At 40.4% G+C, this 22,754-nt stretch overlaps 1 protein-coding gene across 1 annotated transcript; it reads right to left on the reverse strand.

The window, feature by feature from the left end:
• Positions 1-8,226: 8,226 nt before the first annotated feature.
• LOC122940138 (zinc finger protein 518A-like) lies at positions 8,227-18,604 on the reverse strand. The gene is given in 5 exon segments (XM_044296525.1): positions 8,227-8,598; positions 8,600-11,932; positions 11,934-12,645; positions 12,871-12,930; positions 18,395-18,604. Coding segments are annotated over 3 exon segments (4,191 nt in total). The 5' UTR covers positions 12,573-12,645; positions 12,871-12,930; positions 18,395-18,604; the 3' UTR covers positions 8,227-8,379.
• Between the last annotated feature and the right edge of the window lie 4,150 nt (positions 18,605-22,754).

Here is a 22,754-nt window from a genome sequence, read left to right on the forward strand (position 1 = left end):
CCGGGGTCTTAATAAAACGATTTTTTATTGGTCACTTCTTAAAAAGACCCATAAAGTGTGAATTCCCATGCATGTGAATTCGCACTTTATGGATCTTTTTAAGAAGTGACCATTAAAGAATTCTTTTATTAAGACGCAGTGCTGGATTTCTCCTATTGGTACTGGACCGTTTCCGGAGTTGCTTCTCCGTGCACTGTCGCATTTTCCAGGGATTTGGACCCTGCAAAGTGGTTTAGTGTTGAGCTGAATGACCTTCCCTCATCTTTGTTCACTTTAAAAAAATAAAGACATATGAAAGGTTTTCTTCGCTTGCTAAAATGAGAAAGAGGGGCTCACAAAGAGCGCTGTCTCTCCTTACCACTGCAGATGGACTCAATGGTATGTTTATGGGAGGAATGTATCAGGAATGTATTCCCGACGTCAGTTTTCAGGTGTAAAAAAAAAAAAGTCGCAAACCTGTGTTTGTTACTTTTTAAACACCACTTGCAACAAATTGTCACAAGGGATTGTTCTTCGACCACCCTCACCACTTTCTGAAACATGAGCATGGCGATGGATGGGGAGTTGCAAGGGCACAGCTAGCAACCAGGCACATACATATATGGTGTAAACGAAGACTGAAATCTAAGAAATACTCAGAGCTGTCGTAGATTTCTGTTTAGGCACAAGGACTCCACCATAAATTAGGCGCATCCTCCGGCAGGGGACATCAGACGGGTGTAAAATGCCGATCTATGATAAATCTCCCCCTATGAGCTCATCTCTAATAGTGGGGAGAGACAGAGCTCGTTGCTTTAGATATCAGTAGGGGTCTCAGCACTCGGACCCACACAAATAAAAACCTGGGATAAGTCACTATGGAATATTAAAAGCTTTTTAAATGCACACTGTATCTAAAATCTCAAAATGAAACAAAGTACAAAGAAATATAAATAAAGAAAATAGTATTTTACATCACTCCCATCATGCTGAACTGTATACTTTGCGAGATCTTGCTAGTTATGACAAAATCTCATTGATATAATTAAACGAGTATACCTTGATGTAGAGCTATATAAATACTATACAGCCCGCTGGAGTTCGCCAGATCCAGCTGTTCAACTGCAGACCCTATGGAACATAATGGGATCTGTCTGCTTTCCACCAAAATGTCAGCATTCGGCCGGACAAACACCATTGCACACAGTGGTTTTTGTTTGGTTGAAAACCAGCACGTATGCTGAAAAACGGCTGGATCCCATTATAGTCAATGGGGTCCGGCAGTGTAGAGCTATATCCAGTTAGGAGAACTTCACTCTGCCAGAACAGCCTCCTGGATCCGTTTAACTGAAGTGTGAACCTACCCTTAGGGCTCATCCTAGACGGCCATATGCGTTTTGCGTTCTGCAAATTGCAGACCGCACATGGCGTCACTCTCATAGAAAATGCCTATTATTTTCCGCAACTGCAGACAAGAATAGGACATGCTCTATATTTTTTGCGGAGCGGAACAACGGATGCCGGATAGCACACACTGTACTGTCCGCATCTTTTGCAACCCCATTGAAATTAGTGGGTCCGCACCCGTTCTGCATTTTCGAACAAAACATATGGCTGTCTGAATGAGCCCTTAATTAATTAGTCATAGCCATCGCAGGCACGATAGGAGCTGCTTTCCTGCAAGTTCCTGCAACTCCTACAGTGATTTGTGTTATTTACTTGCAGTAAAAAGTTGTACAATTACATAGTACGGATGAAAAATAAAAATACAGCACTAGTTGCTTTGTTACCTCAGGAGATTTAGCTTTTATTACTCCAGACAAAGGCAGGGCCTTCATGTCTTCTGAGGGGATTTATATGGGACAGCTTTTCACCGTATTTTTGGTACGGGTCATTTATATAGATTAATCGGGTCCTTCTCGAGATTAAATAAACTCTATTTAAATTTTTCTCTCAGTAATGACAATCCTCTGGGTCCCTTATTAGTTTAGTTGCTCTTCTTCGCACTTACACCAGAGCATTCTTTGTGTGACCTGGCCCTCAGAACTGAACTGTATATTGTACATGAGGCCATACTAATAATTGAAGTGTTAACATTACATCCCTGTCTCCCAAGAACATGCCGCTTTTGATACACGACAGTATCCTGCTAGCCTTAGAAGCAGCTGATTGACATTTTTACTTAAGCTGCATTTACAAAAACCAATAATCGTCCAGATTATCGGGAATGACCCGATGGGATCCGACTGCTTTCCGGAGAAATGTCATCTTTCGGATGGACAAAAAAACATTTCAAACAGTGTGAACAGTCGTTCCTGACAATTTGCCCATGTAAATGTGCCGCCGATAACCCGATGAACAAGCGAAACGATTGTTCTTCTGGTGATCCTGTCATTCATGCAGGCATCACCGATCATAGTTTCTGGGCAGCAGATCGTGCGGTCTAAACAGTGATCTGCTGCACAGAAGCCATGATTCTGGACGAAGACGAGAGATGGCTATAGCTATCCCCGTCCTCGTACTGTGAAGATCATTGCATATAATGAACGACTAGCTGACTGTCGGAAAAGAACGCTTCCATCCCAACAATCGGCTGCAGAATATTCCCATCTAAATCCACCTGAAGTCAATGAACTCTTCCAGTGTTACTTCCCCATGGACATATGATGTAAGGAGATTATTAGTACCCAGATGCATACATTTACATCCATGCTGAATTTGCCAAGTGGATGCCCAAACACTCAGTGTCCCAGTCAGCTTATAGTTTATGCACACCTTCTTTCGAGTGCACACTACCACATATCTTGGTGTCATTTGAAAAAATAGGAAACAGTGCTATTAATACCATCCTCTGTATCATTATTAAGTTAAGTAATATCTGACCCAGCACTGATTCTTGGGCAAGAGCACTGGTGACCATTCTGAGTAGGAACCATTCAACACATCTCCCTAGATACAGTCCATCGTGAAGCATGTTTCAATAAAAGTACGTACTAAGCAATCTAAACCAATAGACCTTGTTCCACCCATTAGGCAGGAGGGACGGCGTCAAACAACTGTGCAAAGTCCAAAACATTACATCCACAGTAGCCATCTGTTTTTTTTTTTCCATATAATTTTAATAGATTTAAAAAAAAAAAATTTTAAACTCACTCATACCCTCCTCACAGCTTCTCAATAAAACTAGGCCTCAAAACTGACTGGGTATCAAAACTGTTTAAAAAGAAAAAAAAAAAACTCTTTGTTGCCCATAGCAACCACAGCGATATTCATTCTGTACTCTGCTCTTGAAAAATTAAAGCTGTGCTGCGGTTGGTTGTCAGTTTTGATAAATCTTCCCTATGGTCTTTTATAGAAAAATGAAACCTTGAAGAATGCCCCAGGTAAAAACTAGCTGGAAACATGACGTACAAGGCAGTTTATTTTAAAGCCTACTAGTTCTATAAAATGTTACTTGATTAGTCAAGGAATGAAAAATCATAAGTAACATAAAATGTGTATAAAGCATAAGAGATTTTTTTCATTATTGTATTAATTTTTTTATTTTTGGCTTAATAAGGGGTTTTGCTTATAAAAAAATTAAAAAAATTTGAACAATGTATTAAAGGGCTTCTCCGAAAATTAGGGAAAATAAAATTACTGAAAATACTTGATTACTTTATTATAAATATATTCCTAAATACCTTTCATTAGTTATAATGGCTCGGTTTGTCTAGGGAGCAATCATTAGGAGAAATAAAATGGCCTCCATCCTAGTAGCACACACAAAACCTGTCCTAATCACACAGGGGGACAAGTTACTTCAATGAGCTGAAGAGCTGCCTCATTCTCCTCTCCTCTCCGCTCTACTTGTCAGGGATTATGATCCTGAATTTAATATGATCTTCAGCTGAATCTCTGTAGGAATGGAGTTCATCAGGAGACATGAAGAACAGAAAGGAGGTGGGGATGTGGATAATGAGCAGCAGCTCTTGAATGCAGTCTAGGGCTGCAATAAACGATTATTTTAGAAATAGAGTATTCTATTGATTATTTTTTACAATTAATCGAGTACTCTAATAATAAAAAATGAATTAATAGACTGTTTTTCTTTATAAAAACTCATCAGACCCCCGGCCCTTCGTTCCCTCCTGAGCGATCAGCCCAAGTGCATCAGTTTCCCCCAGTGCCATCAGCTCCACTATCCCCTAGTGCCTTCAGTATACCGATACATTCACAAGACCAAAACAGGTCTGCAAACAGGGATACCGCTGTCCGCATCTTTTGCGGCCCTCTTAAATGAATGGGTCCGTACCTGTTCCGCACTTAGAGGACCCATAAATCTGGTAGTGTAAATGTACCCTAATACTGTGCGATCCTGTGAGAGAAGGCGAGGTCAACACGGGACTTCGTCATGGACACACGCTCACTGGTGGCTATCTGGCCTTATATGCTGCCAACAGAGATTCGGATTGAGGTGCAGGGTCACTCGATTCTGCTGCCCTCAGGTACGGCACATCTAGCTGGTATACCATAATACTGGGCACCTCTACAACTACTGACCAGAAACAATAGGGCACTAAAGGACAGCGCTATCTATACCAGTGGGGAATTTTAGTTAGCATGGAAAACGCTGAGTGAAGAGTACCACATGCAAGGCTGTACTTGTCATACACACAGGTCGTCATATTGCTTGCCATCTCCAGACCAGCTTAGCAGCCTGTGACTTGCAAGCAGAGTGCATAGGTCCAGACACCATGGCTCTCCGCCTGAGGACCGGTCTCCTCCACAGGATGGGGCCACCTTCCTTCCCTACACATACATGCCAGCCTAGTGGCCCCGCTGGTACATTACAACCAGACCTAACCAGCCATGAACAGCAACATCCCATTCACATTGTCGTATATGAACGTGCTTGTCACCTGGTGGCATTTCTTCTTAAGCAGAGTCACGTCTAACCAGACCCCGCACTCTTCTGGCTGTAAGGTAACGGCCAAAGAGTGAGAAAGGCGCTCATAGGGTAAGTAAATCGAGGTATAACAGCTTCCTTCAAAGAGCTGGTGGATACGATAGACTCACCTGTTGTGGTTGCACCTGAAGTTAAGTGCAACCGTATTGCAGGTGAGCTGAGGTATAAAAGGTGCAGGTCAGTGCTGCCAGATGCGTCAAGAAGCCCCTTGGGACGAAGGCCAAGTCGCCACTTGGGTATATATTGGAAAACCTGTCTTAGCTTGTCACTGTGGAGTGATCAAGCTGGTAGACGATCATAAGGCGCATTACCACGACCCGGCTCTTTCTACACGTGCCGCACATAGGACTGTAGCGGTGAACCGCTACACTCACTCCAAGTGCAACAAGAACAAAATCAAGGTACGGACATGCGCCTTTTTTAGGAGAAACCAGGCAGTACACACCCAGCTGCACCAAAAACTAGGGTGACACAGACTTGATAAAGGGGGCCGTCGAGACCCCGAAACGCGTTGTCTCAAAATAAACTTTATTGTATCCTGTACCGGGTCGTGGTAATGCGCCTTATGATCATCTACCAGCTTGATCACTCCACAGTGACAAGCTAAGGCTGCTTTCACACTAGCGTTCGCTGGTCCGCTCGTGAGCTCCGTTTGAAGGAGCTCACGAGCGGACCCGAACGCAGCCGTCCAGCCCTGATGCAGTCTGAATGGAGGCGGATCCGCTCAGACTGCATCAGTCTGGCGGCGTTCAGCCTCCGCTCCGCTCGCCTCCGCACGGACAGGCGGACAGCTGAACGCTGCTTGCAGCGTTCGGGTGTCCGCCTGGCCGTTCGGAGGCGTGCGGATCCGTCCAGACTTTCAATGTAAGTCAATGGGGACGGATCCGTTTGAAGATGCCACAATGTGGCTCAATCTTCAAGCGGATCCGTCCCCCATTGACTTTACATTGAAAGTCTGGACGGATCCGTACTAGGCTATTTTCACACTTAGCTGTTCTATGCTAAAAATAATGCAGACGGATCCGTTCTGAACGGAGCCTCCGTCTGCATTATTATGAGCGGATCCGTTCAGAACGGATCCGCCCGAACGCTAGTGTGAAAGTAGCCTAAGACATGTTTTCCTCTTCTGGCTGTGGCAGGGCACGTTTTCTGCTCTTCATCTCGGGCACGGGCAGCAATGGAGGAGGAACACTGAGCTGGTGTCACTGGCCACCTGATAGACTGGCTCTGAGATGCAGTTTCTAATGCGGACTACAGCCTAGGTGTATGTGTAACTGCTTGCTCTCCGGAACATTGTACTTGAAGGCGAGAGGGAGACGCTGCCATGATTGGAGTACACAAGCAGTCAAAAGACATTGCAGATGACCACGGAGCGGTGAGTAATAGCAAGCGCTTCACTCCCACTCCATGGTCACATGACACAAACGAATCCTCGATGCTAAAAATTTGCATTGGGGATTATTTTGTGTCGAATTACTCGATAATAGTTTCAGCGCCAATGCAGTCTTCATTACTACAGCCACACATTACCACAGTCTGTCCTATCTGTACTTCATGTCTCCTCATGAACTCCATTCATACAGAGATTCAGCTAAACATCTTATCATGTGTTGAGCAGAGAGAAGGATGAGGCAGCTCTTTAGCTCAGTGTCGTAAAGTAACTTGTCCTGCTGTGTGATTAGGACAGGTCTTGTGTGTACTAATAGGACAGCAGACATATTATTTCTCTATAGACAAAATGAGCTATTATAACTAATGAAAGGTATTTGGGAATATATTTATAATAAAGTAATATTTAAGTATTTTCATTTTCTTATTCTCGGAGAACCCCTTTAAGGTTACATCATGTGCATGTTTGTCAGTACTTCAACTAACTTTATTATGACAATATATTACAGTACACATGGTCTTCGTATTTTCACTAATTAAATAGTGTAAGTACCCGGTAATAGTAATGAGTGAATACTTTTTCCTAAATTCCCAATTGATTAGCAAATTTATGAGACCATAGAATAGGAGACTTTATTCCCATACGATTTTCCTAAGGGCTCTTTCACACGAGCAGATGCCGTGTGGGTAATCCACTGCGTGAAAGAGAGCCAAGCCCCGTTCCGGACAGCAGAGACTCGGAGCATTAACATGATTAATAATGCTCCGTGCCTCTCTGTGATCTTTTTACTACAAAATCTCAGTGAGATAAAGTTGTCACTGTGATGTTGTAGTAAAAAGGTCACAGAGAGGCACAGAGCATTATTAATCATGTTAATGCTCAGTGTCTCTGCTGTCCGGAACGGGGCTTGGCACTCTTTCACGCAGCGGATTATCTGCACGGCATCCAATCTCAAACTTGGCAAAATATATAGTCACCCAATGCACCCTAGTAGGCAGCAATGCTCGATTTAGGCAGAGGAAATCTGCTTGTTTCTACTCAAACTTAGAAACTAAAAAAAAACGAACTGTAAAATTGGCCTAACAATGTCAGAAAATACTATTTCAGAATAAAAAATATTTGCAAACAAAATATCGCCTGAATCCAATAAAAATAAAAAAAATAAACCACACAGAATACTGAATCAGCACTCTGGCAATTTTTTTAAGACTAAAAACATGATAATTTTTAATAGACAAACTAAAAACAAAAAAAAAAATGCATTTGAACAATAGGTTGGCAAAAATAACAAGATGCATATATACAGCCATCCACAATAGTTCACTTTTAATATCCATGAAAAATTATCAATGTAAGCATATCAATTTATTGGCAAATCATGCTTTCTCTATTTACAGATCAAAAAAACAAACAAAAAAAAGTCATTAGATTACCCGATTTTGTATAAAAAAAAAAAAAAAAAAAAGAAAAAGAAATGTATACGTGAAAAAAATTAGAATGCTTTGTCTTTTTCAAGGCTTTCCGTCCAGGTAGTACTGGTATACAATTTTCTCAAAAAGGAAACGTGTACATTGGACATTATAAGACAATGCTGTAAGAATGTACACAGTACACACCTGAATATGTACCACAACTGCAGATTTCAAACATTTATACATGGCTTTGTAAACAAGCTGTGCACCGTTGGATCTACAAACATTGGATTTATCAACCACATACTTAAAACACTCGCCCTTGTCGTTTCCAGTTACTCAATACTACACATGCCAAAAAGACTGAAAATCTGTTGTTTACTGTACAATTCACAGAGCATACATTTTAAGTGTCATAAAAAAAATGGGCGGGGGGGGGGGGGGAATTACAAAAACAGGGAAAAACTTCCAAAGCAGAAATGGGGGGGGGGGGGGGGGAGGACTGCATGTGTGCAGTACATGTTGAACAGCAACATATCGGACTGGATTCTCGAGCTGAAAATATTGAGTGTGGGACACATCAATGTTCATTGAGTTATAGAAAAAGGAAAGAAACCACAACGGTAGTCTTAAAGTCAAGTTTAAAACTGCTAAAACAAGGTGTTCCAATCTTTTGTGGCTTCCATTAGATGTCTTTGGCCGTGTCCAACCCATTCATCCTGATTGTCGAATATTCGACCGCAAAACCAGCAGTTGAATTTTGCTTGAAGCCTGTTCGGAGGTGTATTTTTCACAATTTTGTAATTGTTCTTACTTGTTTTCTTTAAGGTTAACTTAAGAACAAATCTCTCTTTTACAGGGCTCACAGGGTTTTGCCCGCCGATGACGTCTTCCAGTTAGTCCATCAGCACAATTCAACAGCCTTGACTCTAAAAGGGCTTCAAGTGTTCTTTTGGAAAGTGACACTTTTAGAACATGTCCATTGAATTTTGAGATGGTTCTCATCAAGTTAACAACTTCGGGAACATCGGTATCTGGATGGTTCAACACGACAACTGGCTGATCCCTTCGTGGATACTTTATAGGTTGATTAGGGCTGACAGGATAAAGTCTCAATGTCCTTACAACTTCCTTAGGAGGTGTTGGTGTCAGATCCTCTGGAAGACTCTCCACTTCCACTTCACTTGCATAAGACTTTGCCTTACATTTTCTATGAAGCATTTGCTTTCGTGGTACATCCACCAAGACATCAACCACTCTTTTCTTCGTCTTAAACTCAAAGTCGGCTTCATAGCTGCCAGCATCTGATATCCTTCGTTTACAATTCTTATTTTTAAAGTTTGATAGATTCACGTTACTTTGCTTACATTTCACTTTAGGTACCTTTGAAACACCTGATGAAGAAGGTTGTGAAAGTGAATCATCGTTTGATAAAGGTTCTTCTGTTTGAGGAGCACTAGAACTAGATCTCAGGCAAGGATTTCTTTCTGCTTGCTTATTCTGCAAAGAATCTGAATTGCTCAATTTGTTTGTAGATCCACTACCCCCATATCCATCAAGGGCACTGATGTCCTCCTCCTTAACTGATGCCGACGGAGTAAGACTTAGTTCACTTCTTCTCTTCAAAACAGCAGGTTGCTGCATGTCATCAGGTTTCTTTGGTAGGAGTTTCTGGTTGGTTCGGTTCAGTTGAACAGCTTTCTGGGTATTTGTAGACACAGTTTTTGGTAAAACATAATTCAAAAGTACTGCTTGTTTTCCATCGGGTAAGATGGCATACACTGGCTGTTTCTGGAGTGAGTCAGGCTGTTTATTCGCATCTAAACTCCCAGCTTGTGTTCTCGAACCATCTGAATTTAAACAATACTGAAGGACATTTAAGTTTATTGGAAGCTTACCTCCTACAGCCGAACCAGAAACAATATTAGCAGGAATATTTGAAGAAGTGCTCACATTTGGTTTAAAAAGATGGGGTACAGTAGGGCGTGGTAATCTAGGAAGGGCCATTTTGCCTAAATTGTTCACTGTACCAATCACCTGCTGGCTTCCGTTGGTCACATTTCGTATGGTACCAAAAGGTCCATTGGCGATGGTTAATACCATGCCAGGTTTTGTATTGACCATGACTGGAGCATTAAATCTGTTGCTAGCAGAAAATGTTGCAGAGCTGGACGCATTTGTCTGACTTGAAATAATTTTTAAGCCAGATTGGCTGGTTGGTACGATCGGCAGCACAAACCTATTAGAACCTGAAGGATACAAGATAGGGTTTCCTTGTGACATTCCAGAAAGTTGTGGATTATGATATAGCTGTAAAGGTGTTGGACCGCTTGAAGGTTTTGCCACACAGCTCATTTTGTCTTTTGCCAGTTGCTGGTTAACTATTGCATCAGAGTGCGTTTTCAGAAGCTCACTTACTCTTGAGGGGTGAGTAGGTTTAATACTGCATCCGGGAGATACTGGTTCCTGTTTTAAAAATACAGCTGAAGGTGAATTACCATTTTGTAGATGGCTGTCAAATTTTGCAATAGGGGTCGACAAGGGTTGTACCGAGCTTGACAGCGGTTGCTTTGGAAAAGCAAAGGCATTACTGACAGGATGTGGGCTTTGGGAGTTAGCCATGCCAAATTTATCATTTAACCTTTTATTGTCCTGCAGCATGTTGTGTAGGTAAGTATTTTTTGCAACCGGTTTTGGGTCCGATGGACGATTTTGTAAAGAGAATACTGATGTAATTCTTGGCATGAAGGATACATTTTCAGGCTTATTCATCTCTGCTAACCTTGGCATTCTGACGTTCATTTGAGCATTTCTTAGTAAAAAGTCATTTTTAGAAATATAGTTGGGACTTGTTCCAGAGAAATTCCCAAGACCACTTGGTGCTGAAGGACGCAACATTGTGTTATTAAAGTTTTTGTTGCCGTAAAAGATCTTAGGTTTTGGCCCACTGGCGTCATTCTGCTGGGGTCTGACTAAGAAACCAGTAGTTGGGTCTATGGTTAGGCGAGATGATCCAGTAGATGGGTTTATTCTATCGCTGGATGATTCATACGTGTGATCATTGTCGAAAAACTGCTGCTCGTTTATGTTGTATTCACCCGGCTCTTCTTTAATCTTCTGCACAAAATCAGAAGCAGAGGGCGCATTCTTTTTATTGACAGTATTTACATTTTTATGTATTGGTTCATTATAATGTTGCCTGCTAGCTGAAGTAGCTAGCTTAGACATCGATTCGTTTTTCCTCGCCATCAGAGAACCAAGTGCCGTTGTTAAGTTTCGTAATGTCCCAGGTTGTCTGTCTGCTGGAGCCGCAGGTGTAGAAGCCGGAACTGATGGTGGTTTATACGATGGCACTGACCGATTAGTGTTAGGTGACCCATATGATCCATGCATAGAGCCCTGAGAGAAACGCGGCAAACTGTTTGATGACTGAGGTGATGGTGACGGTTGGGTAGTATTTGTTGCCTGCTTATTTGTCGGCAATAATTTAATAACGAGGTTTTGTTTCCCGTTGACCATCTTGTAGCCCACAAAGGTTGCAGTGTAATTTGCTGGCACTGTAATTTTATTGTTCTTCACCATCAGTACAGTTGGGCCATGGACGGCATTTTGTAAGAGACCCATGTTACCCTGAGTGCTTGCATCGTCTTTGTTACACTTGATTGTGGTCACAGAAGACAGTCCATCATTTACAGTTTGCTCCGATGCAGTGTTATATCTTGGAAAGTCTTTTGGAAGTTGGTTTTTCTCTAAGAATTTATGGTGAAACCCGCTAGTGTTATCGTTGCTGTCTCCAATCTTATCCTGGACGGGGTTGTTGCCTTCGTGCCTCCAGGGTGAATTATCCTGACTTTCATGCTGATATTTCTTTAAGACCAGCTTCACTCCGGCATTTGGCTGGGCCATCTGTGCCTTAGAACTGTCGTGTACAATATCGTCTCTTGTGTGAATCTGTTCTCTGTGCCTTGCTAAAATGTGTTTCACTATAAAGTCTTTCCGCATAGCACTGTAACTGCAGTACTGACAGCTAAATGGTAACATGGTACTGTGTCCCTGAAGATGTCTCTGAAACTCTATTTTAGAGTAACTGATGTGATTGCATTTTTGACAAGCGTACTCTATTCCATTGTGTCTGTGAATGTGTTGAACAAACGTTCCAACATCTATAGTAGAAAATCTGCATTTTGAACAGTTGAAGCGGCCCATTAACACAATGCTTGACTGTGAAATGCTTTGTTAAGTCCAACAAGGTATATAAATAGTCATTGTTACAGATTTCACATTTTACCAGTGCACTCCGGTGAGTTTTTCTATGCTGTTTAAAGGCCTGAAAATCATTTGCGGTGACGTTACACATTTCACAGGGATAGAGTGGCAGCTCTCCGTTGTGACTTATAAGAAAGTGTTTTTGAAGATCGTTGGGACTATACCGAATTCCGTTTTTGCATTTCTGGCAAAAGAAGTGAAGGACCTTTGCAGATGTATTGACAGAATCGTCGTCTAGGTTTGGTTCTGTTTTAATGTCTGCATTTTCCTCATCGAGACTGCCGAGGTCATTTAGATTTCCTTTAGCCAATGATTTTCTGGCTGTCTGTTTCTTGCATGGCGACTTGGAGGCCGTCTCAACCATGTCGCTTAGAGCAACATCTTCCTGTGACAGATTTATTGAGGCCTCTGTGTTTTCCTCTATTCCATGCATGATCCTTTCATTTAGTGAAAACGATGAGGACAGAGTGTTTGGTTCCCCAGTAGCAAAAGCGCCTCCGCTGAAGTCCCATATAGCATCTTTTGAAGATGAAGTTCCTTCCACGTCACCAAAAAAGTCTTTATTTGGTGATCTCATTATAAAAAGGCAGATTTTTTTTTTTTTTTTTAAGAAGGTTGGATGTGATGTGAAGCCTTGATTCCAATTCACCCTTGCAAATTAAGAAAAAAAAATGAAATTAAAACAATAATATAAAAAGTATCATACCATACTATATTAACATACAGTAATAAAATACAATTTAAAATAAAGTTACTATACTCAATAGGTATAAAACAGTAAAATAAATAATCATAGAAAACGTATAAGAAAAAAGGTTTGGAGAAAAAAAAAAAATAATCTAAAAATATAAATTGTACAGTCAAACATCACTTACCTAAGAAAACATTATGCTCTTCATAAATCTCCAGTTATACTTCTTCTAAGGATGGAGAACCTACATAGGGAAAGAAACAAAACACGAAGATCAATTAAGTGACAAAGTTGACTAATTAACCAAGTTGAATGATATTACAATGTTTATAGCTATTGGGCCCACACTAAGCAATGTCTTACAGCTGACATATTTTCGAGAATATTTTAACTATACAGCCTAAGGAAATTAGTCTTTATCCATCAACACTTAAGCAGAAGTTTCAATGATTACTGGTGGTACAGCGACATGAATCTCTCCTCCATCCACTCAATTAGCTTAGGTGCATTTTGTAAAGCGATGATTTATATCTATAACAATTACAGCAATGTATTCATACTCTAAATCACGATTGTCCGATAACGAAGATTGTGAAAAAATAATGAATGGAAGAGCAAAATACACTGAAAAAAAATATATATATATATATATATATATATAATCAAAATGTATGTGTGACATAAAAGAGAAGACTAAATGAATAGAATTGCAAAATCATAAAATTAATAATCACTGACTTATTGTTTTTCTTTAAACTGTGTTTACAGATTAAATACAATCTACATTTTCAACTCAATCCTGTGCAAAGACGGAATTAGTATCCAGCAAAAACTGACATGCTTTCAGTAAAGCACAAATGAATCATGAGATGCGCATTTTACATTTGAAAACCTGTTGGGGGAGAAAGACATTAACACTTTAAACATATTTATAAAGGAGGATGTCCCCACCCTCGCCCCCGCAATTGTTATTAAATTTACTGACGACTTCAAAAGCTTGCATTGATCATTTAAAGCTTAGGCCAATTCAAAAAATAACCTAAGACAGAAACATTAACAAGCAGTGGTAGACCGGCCCAACTTCACTGAAACAAGTTCTTCATATAATAAAAAAAATTATAATAAACCAGCAACGTAGAAAATAAGAAAAGGCATTATCATTTCCTAACATAATAATAAAAAAACAAAAAAAAGAAAGCCAAAGCATTTGTCATGGGATGACAAGAGATACTGGGATACATATTGCAAAATGAAACATCCAAGAAACCACTTGGATCGACAAGCAAATCTTAGCAGTGAGAAACGCGGGTGCCCCCCAGCAAAGCCAACAACACCCAGCACCGACGTGCAAAGCATCTTGAAGGTCACTAATTTGCAAGTAAACTATAACACTAGCTGGCATAGCTAGACTGTGCGGGATGTCTAAGGCAAGGTTTAAATTATTATTTTTTTTTAAATAAAACACATAAATGGGATTTAAAAAAATACCCATTTTGCTATTTATAAACCAAAGCATGTGGTATACACCCCCTACACGACAGTCAACTGAACATAGGGCAAGTTCACATCCATGTTGAAGGCTCCGCTCGGGGCAGATTCCGTCAAAAAGATCAGATGAAAGAGTCCTGCATGAAGGGCTTTTTAGTCTGGTAAAAAAAAATCTGAATGGAAACTGACTGGACTCCATTGTAGTCAATGGTATCTGTTCGGGTCAGTTCTGTTCCTATATCCAACACGTCTGTGGTTCTGCTCCTCTAACAAAGCAGAACAATGGAAAAATATAGCAGTGATGCGAACTCGGCCCAAGCAGGAAACGTACAATGTATAACACCACTTCTATGCTGCCTGGGAGTTACTATGATGATGTCACTATGAACAAAGTCTTTTTTTTTTTTTTCTTATATATCAAGAGCCAATGAATATTGTTTAGTTGCTTTATTATTATACTTGCAATGTGTGTTTTGTATTGTTTTATATGCAAGAAAAAAAACATGTAAAAACAAATCTAAAAAATCTAAATTCTATACATTTTTCTTACTTCATCGACAGCTACCCTCAACCTGCACTGCATAACTTTCTTGACTGACTTTTATACTCGTCAGTATTTTTCGTCAGTTTTTGTGAACGCACAAATCTTTCCATTATACTTTTTCTCTGCAAGTTCCGCTCTCGGTTTCGGCTTACAATTACTGATGCAAAATACTGACCGTGTGAGAGTGGGCTAAGGGAAAATGATGCTATGGAGACCGAGATAGGCGTCAATAAAGTTAGAAAAACTTTTGATCACTTTCTTACTTATTATTTTACATTTTTGTTTCTTAAATGTAAAACTGGCTAAAACATACATTGTAAGTATTATATAAAAAAAAACGCAAGAAAACAATATCCATTGGCTCTTCATTTATAAAAAAAATCTAATAAAAAGTGCCCGTAGTGACATCATCAGAGTACCTTTCAGGCATCAAAGGCTATGATTAAAGGAGCGGTGTTATTATACATTGTATGTTTCCTGATTACTATGTTCAAGTGCACTGTGACGGAGTCTTGTGAGGGAATGTAACCACATGCCGTCAGTGTTAGCAAGGGAAAACAGATCTTTTTGATTTATGTATTTATTGTTTTACACTTATTTTTTTTAAAACTAGTGTTAGCCTTGCACCATCAGACATCCCGCCAAGTCCTAGCTATGTCAGGTACAACTACTAATGCAAAATACTGACTGTGTGTATATGGCATTATACCAGACCTGACCCAACAATGGGCAAGCCCCACCGCAGTCTCACCTACAATCGTCTATTAATGTCATACTTAGGCATTTTATATTATCATACAACCTTTTACTATATAGTTTATGTTTCATAGTCCATCATGTATAGAATCCCTCATACCCCCCTTCCTTAGGTTACTAATGTAGGGGTTTCTGAACAGCTTACTAATCCTATAGAAAGCATCCATTGAGTGGTTACGAAGAAATGACTTTGATAACAATGTCATGCCATTGACTTGACTACGACCAACTCCAATTCAAATCACACCTCATCCTTGACCAAAAATAAATGCTAAGTGTACAAAGACTTGCACTGCATGTTCAGTGTCTGTAAGGGAATCTACTAAAGCCAACTATAGAAGCTAAGGACTTGGGGAATAAGGTCATATAGATGAAAACAGATGTACGTGGGGGGGGAGGGATGGGTCACCAAGAAATCATTTTGAGACCCGTTGAGCATAGCCAATCATATTATATTACCGTACTCTATTATTCATTTTTGGCAAAATGGAGGCGCTCTGGACACGTATGTATGACGGGGGTGCGGGATGTAAGACCCATTACTAGCTGACATACTAAGCTGAAAGACCCAGTAGTTTGCTGTAAACTTTGCTAATGAAAAGGAGACTTCTGCCGACGACGACTGCTGCTGCTGCACTAACAGGTTAATTTTTCAAAGCAAAAGCTGCAAAGTAGGAAATGTCATCCGTGCAGAAGAAACAGAAAATGCCTGCTCATTAATAGACGACTCTACTATTGCACTAAACCCTGGCCAGTTCTAGATAAAGTGCACTTTGTACACTGACACAAATGCAAGAAGAAGCAAATGGTAATTCCTCTGAGCCATTTCACTTAACAGGTGTTCAATGGTTTTAATAAATGCTGTACCCTTTAGGCCAATGGGGGAAGGGGGTGACACCCTTGTAAGCCCACCCCGAACCCTAGATCCACTTCCTGCACATCAACACTCCCAATAACCTACACTGGCCATGGAGGTCAATGGGTGACTTATCCTTCACTTTCCCTAAAATGAGACCCCCCTCAAATTCTGCACAACGGTAAACAGGGGTGGGAGGTGAATCCCAAGTCGGTTAAACCCCCGTTAATTGACAAAAAAAAATAAAAAATTTAAAATAATATATATATTACATATATACACACACACACACACACACACACACACACTTTTGTCACAACAAAGAGATACAGTGAACCTCGAGAGGCCACCCAAAACTGCATCGTACAGTGTTCTTCTCGGGGAAGATGGCCGTTATACATAATATAGGGCAAAACAAAAAATCTGGTGTTGATACAAGGGAGGCTTCAGTGTATGTTCTTCATCTTGCAAGCCATTAGATAACCTCTTCATGTAATGCACGTGACTCCCCTTCCCTCAACCTTCGAATGGGGGGTAATGTAAGACTCCACACTTCACGTAATGCAGGGGAGCCCCCACTTCCCAACTCAACCTTCTAATGGGGGGGTGACTAAGACTCCTTTCACCCTTTGCAGGGGATGCCCCCTTCCCAACTCAACCTTCTTATCGGGGCACTGTAAGAAACCCCACTTCATATAATACAGGGGACGCCCCCTACCCAACTTTACCTTCTAATGGGGAGGTGGCACTGTAAGACTCCCTTCCCCCTTCAGATAATGCAGGAGACGCCCCCTTCCCAACTCAACCTTTTAATGGGGAGTACTATAAGACTCCATTCCCCCTTCATGCAATGCAGTGGATGTCCCCTTTCCCAACCTTCTAATGGGGGGCACTGTAAGACACCCCACTACATGTAATGCAGGGGACGCCCCCTACCCAACCTTCTAATGGGGGGCACTGTAAGACACCCCACTACATGTAATGCAGGGGACGCCCCCTACCCAACCTTCTAATGGGGGGCACTGTAAGACACCCCACTACATGTAATGCAGGGGACGCCCCCTACCCAACCTTCTAATGGGGGGCACTGTAAGACACCCCACTACATGTAATGCAGGGGACGCCCCCTACTCAACCTTCGAATGGGGTGTCACTGTAAGACACCCCACTACATGTAATGCAGGGGACGCCCCCTTCCCAACTCAATTTTCTAACGGGGGCCCGGAAACCAAGGGAAAGCATGATGTAATGCAATTTTAAAGCAATCACTGTCTATGGCATCCATTATTCTCGACTTTAGCTATGGGGGGGCGGAGGGGTTCAAGAAAAGGCGCCCCACAACCCAATATGACTCAATAGGTTGCAAAGCAACTATTTGACAGGAAATATTTTCAGAATGACAACTACAGCACAGCAGCCATTGCTGCACTGGAATGTCTAAAACCTTCATACAGTTTACACAAATGACATATAATTACATCTTTATGGTTAAAAATTGCTATAGCAAATAATGGCTGCAGGGGGGAGGGGGGTGCACTTACATTGTGCAATGCATGGGGGAGACTACCACCAAAACACAACCCATGCATGCAAGTGGGGTTAGAAGCAACAGAAAGCAGCCATTGTGAAAAGACTGGGTTCAGCAGAAGAAGGAGAGAAGGATTAGAGAAGGGAAGTGTAAGAGGAGAAGCAGTGGGGAGCAGCAGCCAGGCAAGGCGGAGGGACACTGCAACCCCTGCTCATGTGACTGATCACACAGAAAAGAGTGCGGCCATTTCATGGGGCGTCAGCCATGCGGGCAGCGCTCGGGGTCCCCCCTCTACCCTCCCCGTATCCCCTCCCGCCGCCGCTAAGTTTCTCAACTTTTGCTAACTTTAAGCGGGCACTACTTAACCGTTCCCCCTCCGCCCGACATTCCCCCCCTCCGCCCACGTCCACTATTACAAAGTCAACCGAACTTTCCACCTCACCCGCTGAGGCAAAAATCCCGCCCTGTCCCTCGAGCAAGTGCCGTCTCCCAATGCCCCGGTGCGGCGCCCGCGCCCAGGCTGAAATTGAAATTACCTTGCATTTTTCCCCCCTTCATATGCTGCCCGAGTCACCGTTGGCGGCCATGACAGTTACATCCGGGGATTGTCCTGGTTTCGGTAGACCTAAAATGGACTCCCAAGCAGAGACGGCGGAGTGATCCGCGCTCCACCTTGTGTCTGTGATGAGGCCGCTCTCCCCTAGAATCATTGTTGCATAGAACCAATGTGTGTTCTGTGAGGGCAGCCTCGTGTCTAGAACGCCACAGCCGGGGATTCATTTCTTTACTTTGCTGCAGGAGCTTTCCTGCTGCTTGTAGCCATTGTGCAGTATCATCGAGGAGGAATGAATCCTCATGGCATACAAGAGTGTACATGGCTGGCACTATTTCTCATCATGTGCTGCATTTTTTTTTTTTTTTTATGCAAAACATTCTGTGGAAAATTCCTTCTGTAAACCCCCTGTTTCCACCAGGCAAGGCAAAAAGAAAAAAAAAAAGTGCCCAATTTTTTTTTTTAGCAAATTTAATTTCAAGTGAATAGTTGATTCTCCACAGATTCATGAGCCAAGGGGCAGCAGTGCTACTTGCATTGACTTTTATGCTTTTAAGATGTTCATATATATTTTTTTTTATCATTAAGTCAACGGTAGTTGATTGGTTGACTGTGATTCTTTTAGAAATGATGTAATTATCCACAAAGTAAAGAATAAAATGACCTCGAAAGTTACCATGAGTAAATTGGGAGTTTTGGAACTTAACGAAGATTGAGGGCAAATAGGAAAGAAAATTTGGCGCTGTTATAATTGGGATGACATTATAGCAGTGTATTCAAAATGATAATATTTACTCATTTAATTTCTGGTTACAAACATAGAGAGAGATAATCTAAGGATAGATAGATAGATAATAGATAGATGGATAATAGATGGATGGATAATATGGAGGAATAATAGATAGATGGATAATATGGAGGGATAATAGATATAGATAGATAGATATGAGATAGATGGATAATATGGAGGGATAATAGATAGATGGATAATATGGAGGGATAATAGATAGATGGATGATAGATAGATATTAGATGGATGGATAATATGGAGGGATAATAGATAGATGGATAATAGAAGAGAGGGGTAGATAGATTACAGAGAGATATGAGATAGACTAGAGACTAATGACAGATGTGAGATAGATAATAGACAGATATATTATAGATAGATATTAGATAGAAGAGAGGGATTGATGTTAAATAGAAATCAGATAGATAGATATGGGATAGATAATAGATAAAGAAGAGATAGATATTAGATAGATTACAGAGAGATATGAGGTAGATTAGAGATTGACGAGACAAATAGATATGAGATAGATAAAGAAGAGAGAGATAGATATTAGATAGATAATATATAGAAGTATAATAGCTTAATAGAAATTAGATTAATGATAGATTATATAGATAATAGATTGATATGAAAGATACATAATAGATAAATGATGAGAGCTTAAATAGGGCTATTTAAAGGAGTTTCATTTATTAAAACTGTCTTTGGTACCCAAAGCAACCAATCACATTCCGCATTTCATTTTTTAGAATCAATCTGATTGGTTGCGATGGGCAACAAAGCCAGTTTTCCTTTGCACCATTTTTGATAAATCTCCCCCATAGTTTTTTTGTGTTTTTTTCAGAAATCATTTTTACCTGCCTTTTTAATTATTTTATTTTATATTTTTTTTTTTTTTTTTGGGGGGGGAGGGGGGGGGGGGGGCAAAACCACCCTGACCAAAAGTTACATGTTTGCCCATAGGAAGTTAAAAAAAAAATGCCCTACAAACCCTGCAATTTTTTGTAGTGGCATTTTAGGGCAGTTTCCTGGCGTTTTTATGTCCCTTGGCATTTTTGTCAAATGGCAGCATGCTCTCGGTGTGGCATTTTGAAGGCGTTTTCGTAAAAAAAAAAAAATTGAAAGTAAAAAGATTGTGCGACTAAAACACCACTTCAAAAAGTTGGTTTAAAAAAACATGAATTTTTATACTGTCTTTTTACAAACAAGCAACAAAAAAACTAATAAAATCAAAGTGTGGAAGCACCCTAAAAGAAGAAAAGTGCTTTGTTGCCCATGGTAACCGATCATAGCTCAGCTTTCATTTCTTAACCTGCTCTGGCAAAATGAACACTGAACTGTGATTGGTTGCTATGGGCAACAAATATTTTATTTTATTTTTAGACAGTTTACGTAAATCTACTCACTATTGCTTTTTTGTGTTTTTAAATGCTTGTAAAAAAAAAAAAAAAGACTTTTTTTCCTAGTGTTATGTACATGTTTTGCTGGCATTTTTGAATTTGTTGCATTTGTAACATGCATTTTTTTATTTGTAATTTTTCAAGTTCAGTAGAGAAACCTATCGGAAAAAAGCTATGCTGTGTTTTTTTTAAAAAAAGACACTGCTGAGCCCAAAAACGTAGCAAAAATACCATAAAGCAAAATGCTTTGTATGAAGCGTGTTTTATATTTCACGAGACTTTAATGTCTGACTGCAGAGTTTTGGGCACAAAAACACATAAGATGCCATGAAAAATGCCACACACAAAAAAATAAAAAAAGCGTAGTTCACAACCATGCAGTATACAGACACCTCCGAGTCTAAATTGACCCCTTATTTATATACTAATGATTAACTATAGGATTGTACTGACACTCATGGACTCAAGGTAAAATTCATAAAGCTTAGGTGCTAATGCTTATTTTATGCTAAACTGTAAAATTACCGTCCAAATCCAGCAACCCACAACTTAACCGGTGACACTGACATTTTTCATTTATGTTACATTTTATTATTTGTTTACGAGCCATAACATTAGCTTTATGATATTTACTAATAGTAAAGGCACAGTCAGTATAAAAGTCATAGCATATTATACATACAGTGGATATAAAAAGTCTACACACCCCTGTTAAAATGTCAGTTTTCTGTCATGTAAAAAAAATGAGACAAAGATAAATCATTTCAGAACTTTTTCCACCTTTAATGTGACCTATAAACTGTACAACTCAATTGAAAAACAAACTGAAATCTTTTAGGTGGAGGGAAGAAAAATATTAAAATAAAATAATATGGTTGCATAAGTGTGCACACCCTTAAACTAATACTTTGTTGAAGCACCTTTTGATTTTATTACAGCACTCAGTCTTTTTGGGTATGAGTCTATCAGCATGGCACATTTTGACTTGCCAAGATTTGCCCACTCTTCTTTGCAAAAACACTCCAAATCTCTCAGATTGCGAGGGCATCTCCTGTGCACAGCCCTCTTTAGATCAACCCACAGATTTTCAGTCAGATTCAGGCCTGGGCTCTGGCTGGGCCATTCCAAAACTTTAATCTTCTTATGGTGAAGCCATTCCTTTGTTGATCTATGCTTTGGGTCGTTGTCATGCTGAAAGATGAAGTTCCTCTTCATGTTCAGCTTTCTAGCAGAAGCCTGAAGGTTTTGTACCAATATTGACTGTTATTTGGAACTGTTCATAATTCCCTCTAGCTTAACTAAGGCCCCAGTTCCAGCTGAAGAAAAACAGCCCCTTGGCATGATGCTGCCACCACCATGCTTCACTGTGGGTATCGTGTTCTTTTGGTGATGTGCAGTGTTGTTTTTGCGCCAAACATATCTTTTGGAATTATGGCCAAAAAGTTCAACCTTGGTTTCATCAGACCATAACACCTTTTCCCACATGCTTTTGGGAGACTTCCGATGTGTTTTTTCAAAATGTAACCTGGCTTAGATGTTTTTCTTCGTAAGAAAAGGTTGCTGTAGGCCTCTTGGTAGCCTCCCAGACCAGTTTTCTTCTTGTCTTTTCATCAATTTTGGAAGGATGTCCAATTCTTGGTAATGTCACTGTTGTGCCATATTTTCTCCACTGTGTTCCATGGTATATCTAATGCCGTGGAAATTATTTTGTACTTTTCTCCTGACTGATACCTTTTAACAATGAGATCTGTCTGACGCTTTGGAAGCTCTGTGGACCATGGCTTTTGCTGTGGGATGCGACTAAGAAAATTTCAGGAAAGACCAACTAGAGCAGCTGAACTTTATTTGGGGTTAATCAGAGGCACTTTAAATGATGGCAGGTGTATGCTGACTCCTATTTAACATGATTTTGAATGTGATTGCTTAATTCTGAACACAGCTACATCCCCATGTGCAACCACATTATTTTAGTTTTTTGTTTTCTTCCCTCTACATAAAAGATTTACAGTTTGTTTTTTAATTGAATGGTACAGTTTATAGGTCACATTAAAGGTGGAAAAAGTTCTGAAATAATTTATCTTTGTCTAATTTTTTTACAGCACAGAAACCTGACATTTTAACAGGGGTGTGTAGACTTTTTATATCCACTG

Source organism: Bufo gargarizans, chromosome 6 (genome assembly GCF_014858855.1).
Source record: "Bufo gargarizans isolate SCDJY-AF-19 chromosome 6, ASM1485885v1, whole genome shotgun sequence".
Taxonomy (NCBI): domain Eukaryota; kingdom Metazoa; phylum Chordata; class Amphibia; order Anura; family Bufonidae; genus Bufo; species Bufo gargarizans.